A 22,079-nucleotide genomic window follows, 5' to 3' on the forward strand; every position below is an offset into this window, starting at 1 on the left:
CCTTCGTATGGGCGTCAAGGGGACTTTTTAGGGGTAGCCTCTCCCAGCACGGGGCAGCAGAGCCGAGGAAGAGGGGATCACACATAGACATGAGAGGCCTGGAGTGGGACAGACCTTTCAAAGTGCTAGAGAGGTAATTGAGAGCTTGCTCCATGGGGAGGCTGGGTGGGAGAGACCCCAGGCCCGAGGCGTGAGTTCGGCCGCCTAACATTTGCGGCAGCTGCTGGCGCAGGACCCCACGCCGCAGGAGCTGATGCCGCAGGAGCCCACACCGCCGGTGCCCAGGCCGCAAGACGTGATGGAGTTGCAGGGGCCGCAGGGCGCGCACATTCCGGTGCTCACCGCCAGGTTCCCGCTGCAGGGGGCGCTGCACGCGCTGCCGGTCACCGGCCGCGAGCCTGACACGCAGAGGTCCCCGCAGACGACCCCGCCCCGGGAGCTGCTGACGCCTGCAAAACCCAAAGGCTCATCAGAATTCTGGGGTGCGGGGGGCGAGCCATCAGCCTCCCAGATGATGCAGATCCCCGGGCCCTGAGCACGGTGTATTAAAGTCAGGAGAATCTTTACTTACACCGCTAGGCCCAAAGCTGTGGTCTTTCCTGCTCTCTGACCCCCAATCCCTTCTGCTGTGATGCCAGCCCACTTTATGATATTTAGCTTTCAGTGGAACCCCACCCTCCAGACTCTGCTACCCCTTATAGGAAGGGAATAAATCCATCCACACAGGGGCTGTGTTACTCACAGACATTCACGGCCCCAACGCCTTCACATAGTCTAGAGGGAAGAAGAAAAAGGCAACATGAGTGACTCATCCAGAGTTTCGGATAGAGCTCCCCCACACCTTGGGGCAGGGTTCACAAGTGGTCAGCGTGGAAGCAGAGGGTCTGAGGGAACAGCCCTCCCAAACCACCCCCGTCCCCAAAGTGATGAATAAGAGGTTTTCCTAGACCGCTGGCCATTGCTGAGACAGAAGAAAGGATGGAGTGTATTCAAGGGGCAGGAATGGGCAGCTCAGAGCCAGGCTGGGTTGGGCCTCACCTCTGCTCCTCGCCCTCCAGCAGCCGCCTGTAGGTGGCGATCTCGATGTCCAGGCCCAGCTTGGAGTTCATCACCTCCTGGTACTCCTTGACCAGGCAGGCCATGTCCTGCTTGGCCTTCTGCAGGGCGGCCTCCAGCTCGGCCAGCTTGCAGCGGGCGTCGCTCAGGGCCGCCTCGCCCTGCTGCTCAGACTGGGTCACCGCGGTCTCCAGCTTGGTGTTCTGGGGCCCCGGAGAGAACAAAGTGGGTTATGGTCCTGGGTGTCTCGGTCCATTTCCCTCATGTGTCCAGTCTCTCCCCTCCCCCAGCTGGGGACACCCCAAGAACAGGCCTCTCCCCTTCATTAACGGAGTCCCCCTGACTCCAGGGACATGAGCCATGCAAATGGGCTGGATCATGAATGGTGAGAGCCAGTCGGGGCACACACTGCCTGTGTGGCCCTGGGGAGGCCCCAGGCGACCCGTACCTGACACTTGGCATTCTCGACCTCGGCGGTCAGCCTCTGGATCATGCGGTTCAGCTCGTTGATCTCCTCCTTGGTGCGGCGCAGGGTCTCCCCGTGCCGGATCACTGTGGCCTTCATCTCCTCGCACTGGGGGGAAGCAGAGGTGCTCCTGAGGCTCAGGATGGAGGTTCCCACCCATTCAGACACCACAGATGGTTGGGAGGTTGTACAGTGCTCAGCCTGTGCAACTATACATGGCAGCCCTGCCCAATAACTATAACCTAAGAGCTCTCTGCCCTTCTGTCACCATCCCTAGGGATCAGAAACCCCATACAGAAGAGGCCTTGTTAAGTGTATACCGGGCTTCCCACGTGCTGTCATGTCTAGGAGACAGGTGTCCTGTGCCCCTCACCTTGCTGCGGTACCAGGACTCGGCCTCAGCCCGGCTGCGGCTGGCGATGTCGTCGTACTGAGCCTTGATCTCGGCCACAATGCAGTCCATGTTCAGGTCCCGGCTGTTGTCCATCTTGACGATGACCGAGGTGTCTGAGATGTGGGCGTGGAGAACGCGGATCTCCTGCAGATGGTGGGGAACCTGTTTACACCCCAGCCTCACCCACCACAGTGTGGACCCAGTCATCTCAGCCCTTACCTTGTCTCTACCCCAGCTCCCACTACAGCCTCATGGACTGCAGCCCCCACCCAACCCAAATCCCTGGCCAACTCAGTCCCAGGCCCCAGCCCCCTCTTCTAGGCTGGCTGCTTCTTTTCGACCTGGACCACGGCCCCTCACCTCCTCATACAGGCGCCTCAGGAAGTTGATCTCCTCGATCAGGGCTTCCGCGTTGGCCTCCAGATCTGACTTGCGGAGGTAGGCACAGTCCACATCCTGGAAAAATGGGGTGTCTGTGAGCTCAGAGGACCCCGGTGCTCATTACCCCAAACACTCCCCTCTCTTCTCTCCCATTCGTGGAGGCCAAGGGAAAGGACTCCCACTGTTCTATTCCCATGCCGTCGCCATACTTTCTGACCTGCCCGGGGTGGGCTTTGCAACCTCCTGCCCTTCTGAGAACAAACCCCTTTGTGCCTGAGATGGGCCGCCAGCCTTTCTCTCCTCTTATGGTCCCAGCTCTGCTTCTTACCCTCCCTTTCCCAACAAGCCTGCCAGACTGACTCCCTGCTCGCCACCTCGACCCCTCCCTGTCCCCTGGCAGTCCTCCAAGACCACCTGGTCACTCCGGGTTCAGCTCCATCCTCCCCAATACCCCAGGGACTGGGCCCCTCCTGTTGGTCAGACTTCCCCCAGTGCTAGACAGGACGCTGTCCCTCAACAGAGAGACTGGAGCTGCCCTGCCTCCATGGGGTCCCCGCCAGAGACCACAAGTTCTAAAGCACAGTGGGACATCCGCCGGTCAGCCCAGCCATCCCTCGCCCCAGGGCAGGGTGCTAGTGCACAGTCCAAGGTTCTTGCCCTTCATCGGCGACCTGAATGAGCCTTCCATGACCTGACCCCTGGGATTTCCCAGCCCGATTGGGCCAGGTCTTGTACCCCACGCGGAGGTTGAGACCCTCTGGGTCTCCCCAGGAAGAGTCTGTCATTCCGAGATCCCTGGTGTCTGTGCTTCCGGATCCCACGTCACTCACCTTCTTCAGAGCCACAAATTCATTCTCAGCTGTTGCTCTCAGAGAGACTTCCTCCTCATACCTGAGGCAGAAGAGGGCAGAGAGGGAGGTCAGGGAAGGGCAGGTCTCACCAGAGGCCGTCTCCCTTTCACATCAGTGGAGGGGGCAGTATTAGTGAGCTCCCAACAGCTGGAACGCAGCAATTCTGCTGTCTCCGTTCTGTCTGGTTAGATCTGGAACGGGTCTAGGATCCTGTCTCGACTTTAAATTGAGGGATCCAGAGAGCTAAGGTGTGGGACCTCCCAGCCCCGTTCCCACAGCTGCCGTGAGGTCACCTTAGGAGGCACATAAGGACTCAATCCCTGGCCCCATGCTAGGAGAGGACAGTGTCACGTCTGGGGCAAGGCAGCCCCAGCCTCCCCTCATCTGGCTGTCCAACCTGGCTCAGGTGTGGGAGCCTATGACACCCATCCCCCATCGGCACTCAGCACCCCAGGCAGTGGCACACCCGGGGCCCCGGGGCCTGTCAGCCCCGAACCACCAGACGCTCAGGTGCTACGGGTGGGAAAACTGAGAGGTCAGTCAGCAGGAGGCAGCCAGGGAGACTGCAGAAGCCTCCTCCCCACGGGGCCTGGGGGACAGCCTCCGAGAAGGGAAGGCTGAGTAGGGGACAGAGAGGTCTCCTGGGGGCATCCCGGCCCCACCCTGAGGCAGGCATCTGGGCAAGAGTGGCGCAGCTGAGATGACCCTGCCGCGCAAGTCCCCGGCCTGCATGGCCCCTCGTCCTTCTGGAAAATTCTTCTCAAGTCTAACCCAACGGGCTCTAAGCCAAGTCCATTTCCTGTGCCCAGCGTCACTCCGGGCCGCACTCACTTCTTCTTGTAGCCCTCCAGCACCTCCTGCACGTGGTTGAGCTCCGAGGCCAGCCTCCCGCTGTCGGCCTCCACGCACTCGGCCTCCCGCCTCAGCGTCTCGATGTAGCCCTCGAACAGGGGCTCCAGGTTGCTCTCGCAGCACTTGCGGTTCTGGTAGAACTGCCACTTGGTCTCCAGAAGCTTGTTCTGCTGCTCCAGGAAGCGCACCTGCATTCAGGGTGTGGGGGAGGGGTCAGACGGCTCTTGGTGTCCCGAAGCCAATTTGGGGTGGGGCTGGGGTGATTGCTTTAGGGGCAAACTCCCAACCCTGGAGCTCAGCAGACATTGGCAGAGATGGGCAGTGGGAGACAAGGTGACTCCTGGATTTCCCTCCTGTGATCTCTGTCTGGATTTTCTCACTCCGGGATGGGAGCAAGGGGCTGGGCAAGGTCAGCGTCTGCTCTCAGGTAAAGTGAGTTCTCCAGACCTGGTGAGGCCAGGTGGCATGTGTATTCTGGAGGCAGGTAGAGGTGTCCGGTTGGCCTCTGGCTCCCCCTGTCTCAGTGCCCAGCCTGAGTGCTGAGCATGGGTGGGCTACAGGAAGGGTGTGATCAAGGACGGCCACCCACTGGCTCACCCTGCGGGCCTCTTCCTATTTCTTGTGTCCATTTTGGTGTCTGTCTGTGTACATGTTCTGCCCTCTTCCTCTGACAGGCCAGTTCCAAGCCTGTCCTTGTGTCTCCGTGGGGACCTGCCTGTCTGGACAGAGGTTGCATATAACGGCAACACTATCAAATCAGGAGCCTCTGCTCTGTATCCTGATGTCCTTGGTCCTCACGTGGCCTGGGTGTGTGTCCATTTCGCCCATCAGAGCGGGAGCTCACCTGGACCTCCTGTCTCCTGCCCCTGACTGTCTTCAGTGCCTAGCCCAGGACCCGAAGGCTCAGGAAGGGTGTGATCAAGGACACCCACCTTGTCGATGAAGGCTGCGAACCTGCTGTTGAGACACTTGATCTGCTCCTTCTCCTCGTGCTTCACGCACTGCGCATTGGGGTCGATCTCCAGGTTGAGGGGCGTGAGGAGGCTCTCGTTGACCGACACGCTGGTGATGCAGGGCGGGCTGGGCCCGCACACGCCGCCGGAGCGGTAGCCGAAGGTGCGTCCGCAGGAGCCGGCGCGGAAGCCGCCGCAGACGCTGTGGCTTCCGAAGCCGCCGGTGAGGCCGCGGTAGCAGGAGACGCCGCGGTAGGGGGCGGCGGTGATGCAGCAGCGGCCGGGCCGGGGCCCGCAGGCCGAGGCGCAGCTGAAGGTGCGGCCGCAGAATCCAGATCCGCAAGTCATGGTGCTCCTGGAGGCTGGGGTAGCAGAGTACAGGACCGAGGTCTGGAGTCTTGTGGAAACTCCAATGTGCTCCGTGAGGCACCTCAGTCCTATTTATGCTCAGATCTGAAGGGCTTGGCTGTGCATTTCGGTCAATTTGTGCTTTATGGGCTTGGGCGGTTAGTTGAGTCCAACCCCTCTTTAGCACATGCTTTCATGGTGGAGTGGCCCGCACCCTCCTCAGTGTACAGGATGCCAACCTCTGGGCTGTAGGGGGACTCAGTATGTTTCATCTTCAAAGTGCTCTGCCAGCAGTCTATGCACTCATCTGAGGAGATTGGGGAGAGAAGGGCAGGGCAGGAGAGGGAGGAAGGGGGCCAGGAGAGGAGAGGAGAAGCAAGGCCAGAGGCTGGGAGGTTCAGGGCACCTGTGTGTGTGTGTGTGTGTGTGTGTGTGTGTGTGTGTGTGTGGTGGGGTGGTCAGGAGGGGACTCAGGAAAGACTGAGGTGTTAACAGGTAACATCCAGAAGTTTCCATTCCAGTAGTGGCCATCGTGCTACTCTACCACAAATGTGCATTTCCCCCATCCCCAGACTGTCTAGCGGGCTGCTGAGATACATTCCATTTTTCCTGTCAAGATAGCAGCCTTTAGTTTATTAAATAGTGTGGTTTTTTTTGTCTTTTTCAACTTTTATCATGAGAGTTTCTGAACATCTGGAAACGTTGAAAGCGTAGCATAAAAACACCCTGAGATGTCCACTGAGTTACGTAGATTCAAGAGTGGTTAACACTGTGCCAGCCCTGCCCGCATATTTGACAGTTACAGAAAGTATGGCACGTGTAGAAAGCAGGACCGTACCACTGCGCGTGCAAGAAAATTAACAACAGTTCCAAAGAATCATTTACTAGTCGTTCCATTTTCAGCCTTCCTAATTGTCTCAAAAGTTTTAAGAAATCGGTTTTATGTGACTTGTCTTGTGGCTCCGTCCCTTATATTTAATTTTTTTAAAATGTTTATTTATTCTTGAGAGACAGAGCAAGAGCAGGGGAGGGGCAGAGAGAGGGAGACACAGAATCTGAAGCAGGCTCCAGGCTCTGGGCTGTCAGTGCAGAGCCCAATGCAGGGCTTGAACGCACAAACCCTGAGATCATAAAAAAAAAAAAAAAAAAAAAAAAAAAATCGCGGTCCAGGAGTTCGAGCCCCGCGTCAGGCTCTGGGCTGATGGCTCAGAGCCTGGAGCCTGTTTCCGATTCTGTGTCTCCCTCTCTCTCTGCCCCTCCCCCCGTTCATGCTCTGTCTCTCTCTGTCCCAAAAATAAACAAACGTTGAAAAAAAAAAAAAAACAAAAACAAACCCTGAGATCATGACCTGAGCCCAAGTTGGTGCTTAACCGACGGAGCCACCTCGGCGCCCCTCCATCCTTTCTCTATATTTTTTTTTTTATTTTTTTTTTATTTTTGGGACAGAGAGAGACAGAGCATGAACGGGGGAGGGGCAGAGAGAGAGGGAGACACAGAATCGGAAACAGGCTCCAGGCTCTGAGCCATCAGCCCAGAGCCCGACGCGGGGCTCGAACTCCCGGACCGTGAGATCGTGACCTGGCTGAAGTCGGACGCTTAACCGACTGCGCCACCCAGGCGCCCCTCCTTTCTCTATATTTTAAAGATACTGGAAGTTAATTCTAGAGTTGACCTGTTCAGTGTGGCATCCTGCAGGCGTATGCGGCTGTTTAAATTTAAATTGGTTAAAGCTAAATAAATTGACAATGGAGTTCCCCAGTTGCAGGAGCCACATGACCACAGGACCACTGACTACCTTACTGGATGGCGCAGGGACAGAACATTTCCACCGTCGCAGCTTGTCCACTGGATAGTGTTGGTCTAGAGGCTTGTCTGGGTTCAACTGACATGTTTTTGGGCAGAATACCTCATGAGCAATGCTCTATGATTCTTATTATGTCACCCCAAGAAGCACAAAAAGATCAGGCTGTTCCAGTATCTGTGATGCTGAATCGGATCACTTGCATACATTTCCCCTTTGTAATTAGAAAGAACAATGTAGGAAAACATATATCCTATTTTGATAAGAGGATATTTTCTTGTCTTTTTTTCTTTTGGCCACCTACTATCTGATATTTTATGTCGTAAACAATCCCTAATTCTCCCATCAACCATACGAAGTATGTATCATTATCCCCATTTTACAGATAAAGAAACTGAGGCTCGGGGAGGTTAAATAACTTGCCCAGTATCTCCTAGCTAGTTAAGTCATGGAGCCCAAGAGAGGCAATGCCTTCTCACCTACACGCTGTGACAACCCCCAGATTTCCTAACTCTCTGGAAATTTTCAAGAGGGGTAGGGAAAGTTGTTTAGGAGGGGATATCTGTGGAATTTATGGCTGGGAAGAATCAGTCTCGGGCAGATGGGCAGCGTCACGGGGGGTTGGGATGGTTAGAACCAGGAGGGGCCAATGGTGTGGGAATGTAGCACAGGGGCAACGTGAGGCTGGGGCTGGAGATCTGTAGGGTCCTGTGGCTGAGAACTGAGCGGTTTTAGTTATTTGTATACCTTTGGTGCACTGTGAGTATCTTGACAGAGGGTACTGTTTCTACTTACCCACAAAGCCTCCTACTGCAGGGGAACAGGTCTAGAAGAATTCTCTCATAAAGTATAGAGATTTGCATTATTAAATGAAAGAGAAGAGAAGCGATGTGGCTGGCAGCCCCCTGTAGCTGCCGTGTCTTAGAGGTAAAGGCAGGCAGGGCAGCTTCAGGGAAGGAGGAAGGGGGGTGGGGCTGGAGGGAAAGGAGAAGGAAGGAGGGGAACAGACCAGGGCTGGGGGTAGGGCTCTGTGTGTTTGTGTGAAACATTCAGGGCTGAGGCCTTGTGACAGGACAAACACGGGCTCGTGGACTGTGTCGGCCATCTGGCTGTCCAGGAGGGTGTGGCACCTGCTGTCACTTTATGTGTTTGGGGAGCTGGGCCAGCACTTCCGAGACCCTTTATACCCTCATTGCCATTCTGGACACTGCCCACAGTTGAGCCATGGCAGTGCTCCCAGCAAACCAGTTGGCTGGTGTCCTGAGGAGAAGCGCTGTGAGTCAAGGTACATCTCACACATGCTTTACCTTCTCCACCAGTGTAACTCCTTATAAAAATGACATGCATAAACATGAGCTAATTACTAATAGCTGGCCCTTCCTAAGCAATTTTAAAGACACCAGAAGCAATTTAAAGAAACGAGATATAAGAAAATCAAATTTTCACCATTTCATTGAATTTCAGGCATTATTAATTGCAGCTAATTTTTTTTTTTAATTTATTTTTGGGACAGAGAGAGACAGAGCATGAACGGGGGAGGGGCAGAGAGAGAGGGAGACACAGAATCGGAAACAGGCTCCAGGCTCTGAGCCGTCAGCCCAGAGCCCGACACGGGGCTCGAACTCACGGACCGCGAGATCGTGACCTGGCTGAAGTCGGACGCTTAACCGACTGCGCCACCCAGGCGCCCCAATTGCAGCTAATTTTTGAAGACCTGAAAGGACATTCGTTCTGTATGTTTTCTTGGAGTAAAAAAGCTTGTGGTGGGGAGGGGGAGAGAAGAGAGGGGGAGGGTTGGCTGAATCATCACCATAGTCTTGGCTCTGGCAATATGGGTTTTATCAAGGGTAAAATTGTTTAAAAAAAAATTTTTTTTTCAACGTTTATTTATTTTTGGGACAGAGAGAGACAGAGCATGAACGGGGGAGGGGCAGAGAGAGAGGGAGACACAGAATCAGAAACAGGCTCCAGGCTCTGAGCCATCAGCCCAGAGCCTGACGTGGGGCTCGAACTCACAGACTGCGAGATCGTGACATGGCTGAAGTCGGATGCTTAACCGACTGCGCCACCCAGGCACCCAAAGGGTAAAATTGTTTTTATTGAGAACTATGTTACCCACACAAAAGAACGTATAGGCGGTGTACCTACCCCCTATAGGAAGAAATGAAATATACGTGTGACTTGGGTGCTTCCTATAAGCCTCATTCTGGTTGTACCCATTTCTTTTTGGCCTAGGGACAACATCCCTCTGGGATTTTGTGTTCACTCATTCCCTTGCTTTTCTTAGCAGTTTTAGAACCAATGTATGCATCTCTAAACCATAAATTATTTAGTTTTCCAGTTTTTAAAAATATTTATTTATTTTGAGAGACCAGAGACAGTGTGAGTGGGGGAGGGGCAGAGATCGAGGAAGAGAGAGAATCCCAAGCAGGCTCCATGCCGTCAGTGCAGAGCCCAATGCGGGGCTCAGTCTCACAAACCGTGACCTGAGCCAAAATCAAGAGTCAGACGCGTAACTAACTGAGCCCCCCAGACGCCCCATAGTTTTCCAGTTTTTGAAGTTCATGTAAATGGAATTGTATTGTGTGTATTCTTCTGTGTCTGGCTTCCTTTTTTTCAGCGTTGCTTCCTGTCGCTGTATTGTGTTCATACTCATTGTATGAATATGCCACAATTTATTTATCTCTCCACCCTGATGGCCTCGTGGTTGTTTCTAGGGTCTGTATTATGAACAGAGTGGCCATGAACATTCTTTCTGTGTCTTCTGGCATGTCTGTGGAAGGGTTTTGCTAGGGTATGTGGTTATTTAAAAAAAAATATGCAAGTAGGTATATGCTTAGTGTCGAAAGCCATTTCATGAGTCTTCTTCCAAATTTAAAAAATCATGACATCTCTTGATGTTCATCTTACCTCCTACTAGATGCTATGCTGATTGTCCAACATGCACTAAAGCATTTAATTTTTACAATTACCCTCTGAGGCAGGTGTCAGGTGAGGACACTGAGGTCTAGAAGGTTAAGAGTCTTGCTCAGTTTGTGTCGTTAGTGGCAAAGCCGGCCCTCAGAGTCTGCTGGTATGTTTGATCCCAGTGGAAGGGATGAGCTTATCTCATTGCCCCTCTGCCATCGTTAGAAGTATTACACAATAGATGGTGCTGGTATATAGCACATTAACACACACTCTCACTGATCCCTTCCCCCAGGACCCTCTTCAGGGCCCCTTACAGTGCTGTTAGGGCTCAGGGCCAGAGGATAGAGAAGAGCTCACCCTTGTTTGTGGTGAGCTTCCAGTTCTAAGAGAAAAGCTGGACACATATGCAGATTGTGAACAAAAATGCAAACCTTGCAACACACCAATGAGCACAAGTGTTTGGTTCGTGGATCTATTCCAAGGGCTTGGCACATAGTAGGTGCTCAATAAATATTTGTGGAATGAATGAAACGAATGCCAGCTGCCTATTAAATGCTGAGTAATGGAACCATCAAAGCTTGGTCGTTAATTGTGCAAAGCTTTCTGGTAGGGTGGGGTGGGGATCAGATGTAGCAGACCAGAGGGCAGCCATTCCTGGGAGTGGGGGATGGGTAGGGAGACATTCCTGGCTGGGGCCTGAAGGAGGAATGAAGTGAGTAGATATGTCCTTGACCAAAGTGAAGTCCTTGAACTGAACAATGATGAGAGTGGTCGGGAAAGCCAACCAACAAGGGCAAGAATCTTGAAAGCCATGGGGCAAAGTAGAGACTGAAGGGTAGGATTGGGGAAGGAAAGAGAGAAGTGGATGGGAGGTGGATTTCTAGGGAAAAGAAGGGAGAAGATCCTTCTCCCTTAGAGAAGGGAAGATCTTAGACCATTACTCTCTAGGGCTACTTGGAAGGACATAGACCATCTAGGGCGTGAAGAGTATGGGAGGGAGGGGAGACTGGGAGAGATGAGGGAAGGGCTTGAGGAGATGCAGGGGTTCAGCCTGCTTAGTGGGATGGATTTCATCAAGGGCAGAGTTCCTGAGTCAGTCTTCATTTCCCCATTCCCCCAGGCAGTCCACAAGAGCCTTTGGCCCCGCCTTCCTCTGGTGAATTCTAATGGATAATTGGCCACTGTCCCAGGCTGACTTGGCTGAGAAGGCAGGACTCTGACTTGGGCCTCTCAACTCATTAATCCAGTCATCCTGCCTGCTGGCTGGCCTAGGGTCAACTCCCTCGTATACAGCCTGAGTGTTATGTAAACAGCCATGCCTTCACCCCTCAACTCCCCTCACTGAAACTTGGCCTGCACCTGCTTTCTGTGAACAGAAAGTATGAGCTGCAAGGTGAGAAAGGGCACAGCCCCTTAGATACCTGCAAGCCTGGTATGCAGATGTTTTGGTATCCTCCAGATGTGGAACCTACAGGCTGCCTCCCACCTTGTAGTTTTGAAGCAGAATCCCAGAGATGCGACTAGCCCTACTTCTGAGGGCTCTGCCTCAGTGGGCTCTGTCACAGCATCTCACTATCTCTGCCTCTCCCACAAGGTCCTCCAAGTTTCCCTACTGTCCACTCTCTGAAAACCTCCATGCACACTTTTTATACCAATACTGCCCCAACTGCCTCTTTACTGGCATCTGTTGTCACCCTTTCCAGGGGGCCTTTCTTACCTTTCGCATCAGACTAGCTGCATTCTACGTTGCCCCAGAATGGGCACTGTCAGTGGCACCTGGGTGGCTCAGTTGGTTAAGCATCCGACTTTGGCTCAGGTCATGATCTCATGGTTCATGGGTTCGAGCCCTGCTTCGGGCTCTGTGCTGACAGCTCAGAGCTTGGAGGTGTTTTGGATTCTGTGTCTCTCTCTCTGCCCTTCCTACACTCATGCTCATGCTCTGTCTCTCTCTCAGAAATAAACATTAAAACATAAAAAAAAAAAAGAATAGGCAGTCTCAGTAGACATTGCATTTCTGAGCATCTGATGATACAGCTGAAAAGGAGCCCTCTTCAGACTTCCAGCCTTTCTCACAAATGTGGGTCTGTCTTCCCAGTCAGATTGGGAACTTCAGAATCCATGTCTCCTTTTTTCTTTTAGTGCCTTCCTCCCTTTTTCCAAAATTAAGACAGACTTCAGCATATGGCAGAGATGTAGCCATCACAGAAACCCTGAATTCCCCAGCAAGATGTTATCTCATCTAACCCATCATTCATGTGGGGGAATCTGCCTTACAACATTCTTCACAGGAGAAGGATGTACTGAAGGGAAGCTTGAACAAGAACTTCCTAATGTTAAAACCACCAGATTTGCCCCTTTTTTTCCAGGTATCCCTTGAAACAAGATCCACTTAGGCTAAAAGAAGAGCCTCTAATCTCCTGATATGAAGGTTTTTTGTTCACCCTGTTTCTGTAAACACCGTGGCTACTCCAGAATAAAGGGTTTTTCTCTTTTATATAAAACTTCCTTAAATGGGAGATATAACGCAAGCACCTTTTTAGGATACCACGACTACCTGCTCTCCTTCTGGGACGTTTCCCTCAACTCCAATTTCCATCTGTCCAGCTGCAGTGAAAATCTGACATCTCTTGCTCTCTTTGGAGTTCCACTGTACCTGGATGGGTGGTATACCCCCCACCCTCAGCTTCATGCAGGCTACTAACCAATCAGGGGGCTTCAGGATCAGGAAAAAAGCAAGATAAGTGAGTATGTCATTGATTTATGGCTGAGGATTTTTGGTGGTCTGTTAAGGCCAAGTTAGAAATACAAATTTATGAATTATTAATAGATAACAGACTTCTGGGACTGTCCAAGCCTCTTTTCATCCAGTAGTATAGTTGCCTAAGGATTGCTGACATTGTCCCTTTGCCGAAGAGGAGAGATCCTCCCTGGGACTTCCCTGGGGGCAGTTGGTCTAGAGTGGGGATTGAAGGAGGGGCATTTGATTTTGGGTTCTCTTCCAGGATAAAAGAAGTAACCATGGCCAAAGTTCTCAAGTCCTCCCTGTTCCTTGGACTGAAATCATAGTAGAATAATAATAGTAGATAACATTTACTGAGCACTTGCTATGTGCCAGGTGCTGTGTTAAGCATTGTTCATGTACAATTTAATCCTTTTACTAGTCCTTTAAGATAGACACCATTAGTGGGGATTTTACATTGGTGGTTTAAGAATGTGGGTAGGTACATTCTACCAAACCTGCTGATATATCTACAGCAGCAGCATTAGCAGCAATAACAACTACAAATATGATTACATAATTAGAGTGTTAGGCTCTGTTCTAAACGCTTTACATGGATTGATTCTTTTAATCCTTACAACAGCTTTATGAGGTGGATATTATTATCCCCATTTTATAAATCATGAAATGAGGTACAGAGAGGTTAAGTAATTACCTGAGGTTACATAGCTAGAAAGTGGCAGGGCTGGACTTTGAAACTAGGCAGTTTGGAATCTGGGTCTGTGTGCTTAACTGATATGCGATGTATGTAAACTTTTTATTTTCAATCATATTAAGAAATGATTTTATGTAGTCATGAAGCACACACATACGTACACACCACATACAGTTGAGACAAAAAGGAAATAAATTTTTTTTTACTACATATGATGCACTCTGCTATTTTCTATTCCACTCTGCTTGATTTTGTTCTAATCTACTTCATTAAAATTCTGTTTGCTTCTATTAGTGGGCCACAATGTGAACTCTGAAAAAAATGCTGCCCCAGAGCCTCCTGCTTCTTAATGATTATAATAAAACACATATGTACTGTGTTCTGGAGTTTAATGAGCACGTGGACATCTCTGTAATTTTCCCAGGCAGTGCTGGAAGGAAAGACAATATATTTCCCAGAGGAATGAAGTGCCTTGCCCCCAGATCACACAGAGCTGTTCATGGAAGAGCCTTGATGTCCATCCAGCCCTGTTGGGTTCAAGGCCCACACTATCCACACTACAGGCGGCACACGCCAACATGGATCTGTTTTGACATCTGCCAAGATTACTGACAAACTGCTGTAAAGGGAAGGGGGTTACAGGGTTGGTATAGCATAGGAAGCAGCACAGAACTGGGAGGGGGGAGGTGGAGGCAGGGGGCTGGATGCCCTACTGATGGCTCTGTCTAGATTGATTCTATTATATTCTGAGTGAAATGCTATACAGCTCATGACAATAGTGTCTACCCAATGCTTTCTGGGCCCTAGAGGAAAATGGAAGTTTGAGATGAAAACCAGACATGCTTATCTTTTCTTGGAGCCTTGCTGGAAATAGTTGGGCATTCCTGAAGCCAGCGAGCCACTGTGTGTCCCCTTAGGCCCCATGGAAGATTTTTTTTTTTTTTAATTTTTTTTTCAACGTTTATTTATTTTCGGGACAGAGAGAGACAGAGCATGAACGGGGGAGGGGCAGAGAGAGAGGGAGACACAGAATCGGAAACAGGCTCCAGGCTCTGAGCCATCAGCCCAGAGCCCGACGCGGGGCTCGAACTCGCGGACCGCGAGATCGTGACCTGGCTGAAGTCGGACGCTTAACCGACTGCGCCACCCAGGCGCCCCGGCCATGGAAGATTTTGAGGAAGGGAATGCCTCCTCTTTAGCATAGGCTGGACTGGACAGAACGGTCTCATGTTTTGGCCTCAGGACTGGTCTGTGTGCAAACTGAGATGGGCGAGTGTACACATGAACAAATGAGTGTGTGTCTGTGTGTATGTGTGTGTGTGTGAGAGAGAGAGAGAGAGAGGGACAGAGAGAGTCATAGAGACAGAATATGTTGATAGGTGTGGGTGAGGGCTTTGGGGGCTGGCATGGGGGTATTGGGGCTTTGGCCAGGCAGATATGGGCTATCAGTGTGAGGGAGACCACAAGCGCACCCCAAATTTCACATCATCTTCTGTAGATCTCACATTCTCCCAGTATCCCAAGGCTGGTCCAATCAGCACCACGGACAGCGGTGGCGGCTTCCTGAAATGGGGCGGTACAGGAGCTGTAGCCCCGCCTTTCTCCTCCCTCCATTCTAATCTGAGTCATTGCTTCCCATCATCGAATCCAAGAGTTCCGCCAAATGCGTAAAAGTAGTGTACGGGGAGGGTGTGAGAGAGGTGAGTTGGCCTTTTGAAGATAAACATTGTGCAGTTTTGGGTAAAAGGCCATAAACATCTGGCCGCATGTGGCCCTCAATTAAGCACATAAGGGAGGAGCCAAAGCAGCTAAACAACCCAAGCCAATAAAGACATCTAATTGCTCCTAACTCGTGGACGCACTAGGCTCCCCGCATATATAAAGGGCCCAAAGATGTCCAAGACCTGAACACTTCAGTCACCGTACCCTCCATTAGTACGTCTCCCTCCTCAGAGCCTCCCTCGCCCCAAGAATCACCATGACTTGTGGATCTTACTGTGCTGGCCGCGCCTTCAGCTGCATGTCGGCCTGCGGGCCCCGGCCAGGCCGCTGCTGCATCACCGCCGCCCCCTACCGCGGCGTCTCCTGCTACCGCGGCCTCACCGGCGGCTTCGGAAGCCACAGCGTCTGCGGCGGCTTCCGCGCCGGCTCCTGCGGCCGCACCTTCGGCTACCGCTCCGGCGGCGTGTGCGGCCCCAGCCCGCCCTGCATCACCAGCGTGTCGGTCAACGAGAGCCTCCTCACGCCCCTCAACCTGGAGATCGACCCCAATGCGCAGTGCGTGAAGCACGAGGAGAAGGAGCAGATCAAGTGTCTCAACAGCAGGTTCGCAGCCTTCATCGACAAGGTGGGTGTCCTTGATCACACCCTTCCTGAGCCTTCGGGTCCTGGGCTAGGCACTGAAGACAGTCAGGGGCAGGAGACAGGAGGTCCAGGTGAGCTCCCGCTCTGATGGACGAAATGGACACACACCCAGGCCACGTGAGGACCAAGGACATCAGGATACAGAGCAGAGGCTCCTGATTTGATAGTGTTGCTGTTATATGCAACCTCTGTCCAGACAGGCAGGTCCCCACGGAGACACAAGGACAGGCTTGGAACTGGCCTGTCAGAGGAAGAGGGCAGAACATGTACACAGACAGACACCAAAATGGACACAAGAAATAGGAAGAGGCCCGCAGGGTGAGCCAGTGGGTGGCCGTCCTTGATCACACCCTTCCTGTAGCCCACCCAAGCTCAGCACTCAGGCTGGGCACTGAGACAGGGGGAGCCAGAGGCCAACCGGAGACCTCTACCTGCCTCCAGAATACACATGCCACCTGGCCTCACCAGGTCTGGAGAACTCACTTTACCTGAGAGCAGACGCTGACCTTGCCCAGCCCCTTGCTCCCATCCCGGAGTGAGAAAATCCAGACAGAGATCACAGGAGGGAAATCCAGGAGTCACCTTGTCTCCCACTGCCCATCTCTGCCAATGTCTGCTGAGCTCCAGGGTTGGGAGTTTGCCCCTAAAGCAATCACCCCAGCCCCACCCCAAATTGGCTTCGGGACACCAAGAGCCGTCTGACCCCTCCCCCACACCCTGAATGCAGGTGCGCTTCCTGGAGCAGCAGAACAAGCTTCTGGAGACCAAGTGGCAGTTCTACCAGAACCGCAAGTGCTGCGAGAGCAACCTGGAGCCCCTGTTCGAGGGCTACATCGAGACGCTGAGGCGGGAGGCCGAGTGCGTGGAGGCCGACAGCGGGAGGCTGGCCTCGGAGCTCAACCACGTGCAGGAGGTGCTGGAGGGCTACAAGAAGAAGTGAGTGCGGCCCGGAGTGACGCTGGGCACAGGAAATGGACTTGGCTTAGAGCCCGTTGGGTTAGACTTGAGAAGAATTTTCCAGAAGGACGAGGGGCCATGCAGGCCGGGGACTTGCGCGGCAGGGTCATCTCAGCTGCGCCACTCTTGCCCAGATGCCTGCCTCAGGGTGGGGCCGGGATGCCCCCAGGAGACCTCTCTGTCCCCTACTCAGCCTTCCCTTCTCGGAGGCTGTCCCCCAGGCCCCGTGGGGAGGAGGCTTCTGCAGTCTCCCTGGCTGCCTCCTGCTGACTGACCTCTCAGTTTTCCCACCCGTAGCACCTGAGCGTCTGGTGGTTCGGGGCTGACAGGCCCCGGGGCCCCGGGTGTGCCACTGCCTGGGGTGCTGAGTGCCGATGGGGGATGGGTGTCATAGGCTCCCACACCTGAGCCAGGTTGGACAGCCAGATGAGGGGAGGCTGGGGCTGCCTTGCCCCAGACGTGACACTGTCCTCTCCTAGCATGGGGCCAGGGATTGAGTCCTTATGTGCCTCCTAAGGTGACCTCACGGCAGCTGTGGGAACGGGGCTGGGAGGTCCCACACCTTAGCTCTCTGGATCCCTCAATTTAAAGTCGAGACAGGATCCTAGACCCGTTCCAGATCTAACCAGACAGAACGGAGACAGCAGAATTGCTGCGTTCCAGCTGTTGGGAGCTCACTAATACTGCCCCCTCCACTGATGTGAAAGGGAGACGGCCTCTGGTGAGACCTGCCCTTCCCTGACCTCCCTCTCTGCCCTCTTCTGCCTCAGGTATGAGGAGGAAGTCTCTCTGAGAGCAACAGCTGAGAATGAATTTGTGGCTCTGAAGAAGGTGAGTGACGTGGGATCCGGAAGCACAGACACCAGGGATCTCGGAATGACAGACTCTTCCTGGGGAGACCCAGAGGGTCTCAACCTCCGCGTGGGGTACAAGACCTGGCCCAATCGGGCTGGGAAATCCCAGGGGTCAGGTCACGGAAGGCTCATTCAGGTCGCCGATGAAGGGCAAGAACCTTGGACTGTGCACTAGCACCCTGCCCTGGGGCGAGGGATGGCTGGGCTGACCGGCGGATGTCCCACTGTGCTTTAGAACTTGTGGTCTCTGGCGGGGACCCCATGGAGGCAGGGCAGCTCCAGTCTCCCTGTTGAGGGACAGCGTCCTGTCTAGCACTGGGGGAAGTCTGACCAACAGGAGGGGCCCAGTCCCTGGGGTATTGGGGAGGATGGAGCTGAACCCGGAGTGACCAGGTGGTCTTGGAGGACTGCCAGGGGACAGGGAGGGGTCGAGGTGGCGAGCAGGGAGTCAGTCTGGCAGGCTTGTTGGCAAAGGGAGGGTAAGAAGCAGAGCTGGGACCATAAGAGGAGAGAAAGGCTGGCGGCCCATCTCAGGCACAAAGGGGTTTGTTCTCAGAAGGGCAGGAGGTTGCAAAGCCCACCCCAGGCAGGTCAGAAAGTATGGCGACGGCATGGGAATAGAACAGTGGGAGTCCTTTCCCTTGGCCTCCACGAATGGGAGAGAAGAGAGGGGAGTGTTTGGGGTAATGAGCACCGGGGTCCTCTGAGCTCACAGACACCCCATTTTTCCAGGATGTGGACTGTGCCTACCTCCGCAAGTCAGATCTGGAGGCCAACGCGGAAGCCCTGATCGAGGAGATCAACTTCCTGAGGCGCCTGTATGAGGAGGTGAGGGGCCGTGGTCCAGGTCGAAAAGAAGCAGCCAGCCTAGAAGAGGGGGCTGGGGCCTGGGACTGAGTTGGCCAGGGATTTGGGTTGGGTGGGGGGCTGCAGTCCATGAGGCTGTAGTGGGAGCTGGGTAGAGACCAGGTAAGGGCTGAGAAAACTGGGTCCACACTGTGGTGGGTGAGGCTGGGGTGTAAACAGGTTCCCCACCATCTGCAGGAGATCCGCGTTCTCAATGCCCACATCTCAGACACCTCGGTCATCGTCAAGATGGACAACAGCCGGGACCTGAACATGGACTGCATTGTGGCCGAGATCAAGGCTCAGTACGACGACATCGCCAGCCGCAGCCGGGCTGAGGCCGAGTCCTGGTACCGCAGCAAGGTAAGGGGCACAGGACACCTGTCTCCTAGACATGACAGCACGAGGGAAGCCCGGTATACACTTAACAAGGCCTCTTCTGTATGGGGTTTCTGATCCCTAGGGATGGTGACAGAAGGGCAGAGAGCTCTTAGGTTATAGTTATTGGGCAGGGCTGCCATGTATAGTTGCACAGGCTGAGCACTGTACAACCTCCCAACCATCTGTGGTGTCTGAATGGGTGGGAACCTCCATCCTGAGCCTCAGGAGCACCTCTGCTTCCCCCCAGTGCGAGGAGATGAAGGCCACGGTGATCCGGCACGGGGAGACCCTGCGCCGCACCAAGGAGGAGATCAACGAGCTGAACCGCATGATCCAGAGGCTGACCGCCGAGGTCGAGAATGCCAAGTGTCAGGTACGGGTCGCCTGGGGCCTCCCCAGGGCCACACAGGCAGTGTGTGCCCCGACTGGCTCTCACCATTCATGATCCAGCCCATTTGCATGACTCATGTCCCTGGAGTCAGGGGGACTCCGTTAATGAAGGGGAGAGGCCTGTTCTTGGGGTGTCCCCAGCTGCGGGAGGGGAGAGACTGGACACATGAGGGAAATGGACCGAGACACCCAGGACCATAACCCACTCTGTTCTCTCCGGGGCCCCAGAACACCAAGCTGGAGACCGCGGTGACCCAGTCTGAGCAGCAGGGTGAGGCGGCCCTGAGCGACGCCCGCTGCAAGCTGGCCGAGCTGGAGGCCGCCCTGCAGAAGGCCAAGCAGGACATGGCCTGCCTGGTGAAGGAGTACCAGGAGGTGATGAACTCCAAGCTGGGCCTGGACATCGAGATCGCCACCTACAGGCGGCTGCTGGAGGGCGAGGAGCAGAGGTGGGTACAATAGCCTATTTTCTCTCCCAGCCCTGCCTGGGTTCCCAGCGTGCCATGTGCCCTCTGGCATCACTGGACTCCCATTTCCAAATCTCCCCATCCTGCATCTTTACAGGTAATTTGAGAAAGTCCTTTCAGTTTGTTTCTAGCCTCCTTTGAGTCAGTCATGCCGACTTATGTGCTCATATGAGATTGGTATTTTTGCAAATCTGCCTTTCAGAGCCAGGAGTCAGGCCCTAGTAATTGTTTTCCCGAGAATCCTAGTCTGGGCTTTCAGCCACCCTCTCTTGAACGTGTGTTTCCCCTCCTGGCCTTGGTTGCACATAATCCAGCATCTAGCTTTTGTCTCAAGGCTGGCCTTGGCCCCATTCTGGAGTTCGTATTTATCCTGTAATGACTGACTCAGTGGGGGATTTTATCAACTCACAGTTATGTATTGTAAGCACAGTGGGCTGCCCTAAGTGGTGGTCCATTGCAGTAGGTGGGGTGGAAGGTGGACAGATAGCAGGGGCCTGTCCCTTGAGGCAGTGGTGTCCTGCTCTGGGCATTTTTGCTTTTTGCTAGTGTTGGAGGTGGCAGGGCTGGAGGGCAGCTGACCATCTCCTATGTATACAACACTCCTAGAATGTTGCCCCTCGGTTGGTCAGGGAAGTTTCATTAGCGGACAGTTCCACAACGAAGAGTATCTCAAGATTGAGTTTGGAAGGCCTAGAGTTAGCTTTGGAAACTGAGAAGTCCAGCCCTCCACCACATAGGGCTCATGGGGACGGGGAACTCAGAAGCTTTGGTGTGGGTCCTCTATGAACCCTGGGCATGGGGTGAGTAGGTGGTGGACTGCAAATTCTCCCCACACCTGAAGGTGACTTTGTCAACGCTTTGCCATGGTGCGACCAGAGGGACTCCCGTTCCCTTCCCTTAAGGAGTCGCTTGTTTGGGAAGGGAATGAGGGTTGAGTGGAGTTAGGTGGCCCAAATTATAGCCTTGCCTCTATCACCGGTTATTTCCTCTCCCTGGGCCTCACTTTCTCCACCCGTCAAATGAAGGAACTCATGGAGACAGCCTGTTCTAAATGGGCCCTAAAATCCCATTCATTCATGCGACAGTTGTTTATTGGCCGAACACTGTTAGGCACTGTCGATTCTTCAGTGGGGAAAAGACAAGACAAAATGTTCTGCCCTCTTGAGGCCCACGTTCTAGTGACCGCAGTCAGACCAGATTTAGGAATTTAAATCTGCACTTCCTCGAATGCGTTTACAAGTCAATCAGAACCAACAGCAATCATAGCAGCCAACAGGTCTGAACTGTTCACCACGTGGCAGGCACGGAGCCCTTAGCGGGTCCCTGGATTCCACCCTCACGGGATCTAGGAGTAGATACTCCCCATCAGGAGGCAGGTGGATTGGAGGGCAGGGCAAATCTGAGGTTGCTAGCCAGCCAGGCGCAATGGGCATTCTGTCTCCAGAGCCCTCGTGGCGGCTGGGCTACCCCGGCTTCCCGATTGGCGCGTTTATAGCCCCTTCCCCAAAACAAGTGCCCAGAAGGAGGGCACGGACCTCGCTGTCGCCTCTGGCCCATGACACCGACCTCTCTCTTTTCCTTTCCCAACAGGCTGTGCGAGGGCGTCGGCGCTGTGAATGTCTGTAAGTAGCTCTTCCCTTCCCGTCTGCTCCCGTCAGGGGGGGCCCAAGCCTTCCGGGAGGGGCGTGTTCGCGACCCCCAAGCAGCCTGGTCGTGGCCGTGCCTGATGCGTTCTCCTCCCCCTCCCATGCAGGTGTCAGCAGCTCCCGCGGTGGCGTCGTCTGTGGCGATCTCTGCGCCTCAGGTGCTGCCCCTGCTGTCACCAGCCGCGTCTGCAGCGCCCCCTGCAGCGGTAACGTGGTGGTGGGCACCAACTCGTGCGGGGCCTGCAGTGTGGGCTGTAAGAAGTGCTAAGAGGCCGCGGCGCCCCTGCTAGCGCGCAGCCACGTCCCCCTCCGCCCGGCCCGACCCCGATCGCCCCGCCGCTGCCCCACGACCGCCAGCTGCCCGCCCCCAACAACCAGTCGCCAGGTGTGCACCCTCGGCACGTCCTCCCTGGGTGCTCCCTCTGCGCGCCACCCCCCCGGGCGCCCTGAGCCCTGTGCACCTGGGGCGGCACCTTGGCCTCTTTCCGTAGCCTTTCCTAGTAGTGGATTTATCATCTTGAGGATTCATCCTTTCTTCTGCCTTCTGTGTTGTTTGCTGGATTCATTTGTCCTGCCCGACTCCCTCACCTAAGCTTGCGGGACAGGGCAGGCCCTAGACTCTCCCTGTCTCCACTTCCTGGGAATCTGCCAGTGCGCTGGATCCTGTAGAAGGGAGGTGGGGAACACCGACGGTGGTTTTCCTGTAACTCTGTGAGGCCCATGGCCGT

The 22,079-nt window shown here is 54.0% G+C and overlaps 2 protein-coding genes across 2 annotated transcripts; one reads left to right on the forward strand and one right to left on the reverse strand.

Moving 5' to 3' along the window:
- Positions 1-204: 204 nt before the first annotated feature.
- On the reverse strand, positions 205-5,301 carry LOC124501690 (keratin, type II cuticular Hb1). Its single transcript, XM_047066068.1, has 9 exons — positions 4,933-5,301; positions 3,980-4,188; positions 3,128-3,188; positions 2,277-2,372; positions 1,896-2,060; positions 1,505-1,630; positions 1,039-1,259; positions 743-774; positions 205-449 (listed from the first exon to the last, which is right to left on the reverse strand). The coding sequence occupies exons 1-9, from the start codon at positions 5,299-5,301 to the stop codon at positions 205-207; spliced, it is 1,524 nt and encodes a 507-aa protein (XP_046922024.1).
- Positions 5,302-15,424: 10,123 nt separating this feature from the next.
- LOC124501728 (keratin, type II cuticular Hb6) lies at positions 15,425-21,619 on the forward strand. Its single transcript, XM_047066157.1, has 9 exons — positions 15,425-15,793; positions 16,538-16,746; positions 17,538-17,598; positions 18,354-18,449; positions 18,666-18,830; positions 19,096-19,221; positions 19,467-19,687; positions 21,296-21,327; positions 21,459-21,619. Exons 1-9 carry the CDS (start codon positions 15,425-15,427, stop codon positions 21,617-21,619), a joined length of 1,440 nt encoding a protein of 479 aa, XP_046922113.1.
- Positions 21,620-22,079: the final 460 nt, after the last annotated feature.

This window comes from Lynx rufus, unplaced genomic scaffold (assembly GCF_022079265.1).
Source record: "Lynx rufus isolate CCGP_SWC_20201006 ecotype Redwood Valley unplaced genomic scaffold, mLynRuf1.p SCAF_7, whole genome shotgun sequence".
In the NCBI taxonomy this organism is placed as follows: Eukaryota; Metazoa; Chordata; class Mammalia; order Carnivora; family Felidae; genus Lynx; species Lynx rufus.

Coding starts and splice junctions, on each gene's coding strand:
- LOC124501690 (XM_047066068.1), bottom strand. CDS start 5,301: ATGACTTGCGGATCTGGATTCTGCGGCCGCACCTTCAGCTGCGCCTCG. Junction 4,189..4,932: donor TCGCAGCCTTCATCGACAAG/GTGGGTGTCCTT, acceptor CCCTGAATGCAG/GTGCGCTTCCTGGAGCAGCA. Junction 2,061..2,276: donor TGAGGCGCCTGTATGAGGAG/GTGAGGGGCCGT, acceptor CACCATCTGCAG/GAGATCCGCGTTCTCCACGC.
- LOC124501728 (XM_047066157.1), top strand. CDS start 15,425: ATGACTTGTGGATCTTACTGTGCTGGCCGCGCCTTCAGCTGCATGTCG. Junction 19,222..19,466: donor TCGAGAATGCCAAGTGTCAG/GTACGGGTCGCC, acceptor CCGGGGCCCCAG/AACACCAAGCTGGAGACCGC. Junction 21,328..21,458: donor CGTCGGCGCTGTGAATGTCT/GTAAGTAGCTCT, acceptor CCTCCCATGCAG/GTGTCAGCAGCTCCCGCGGT.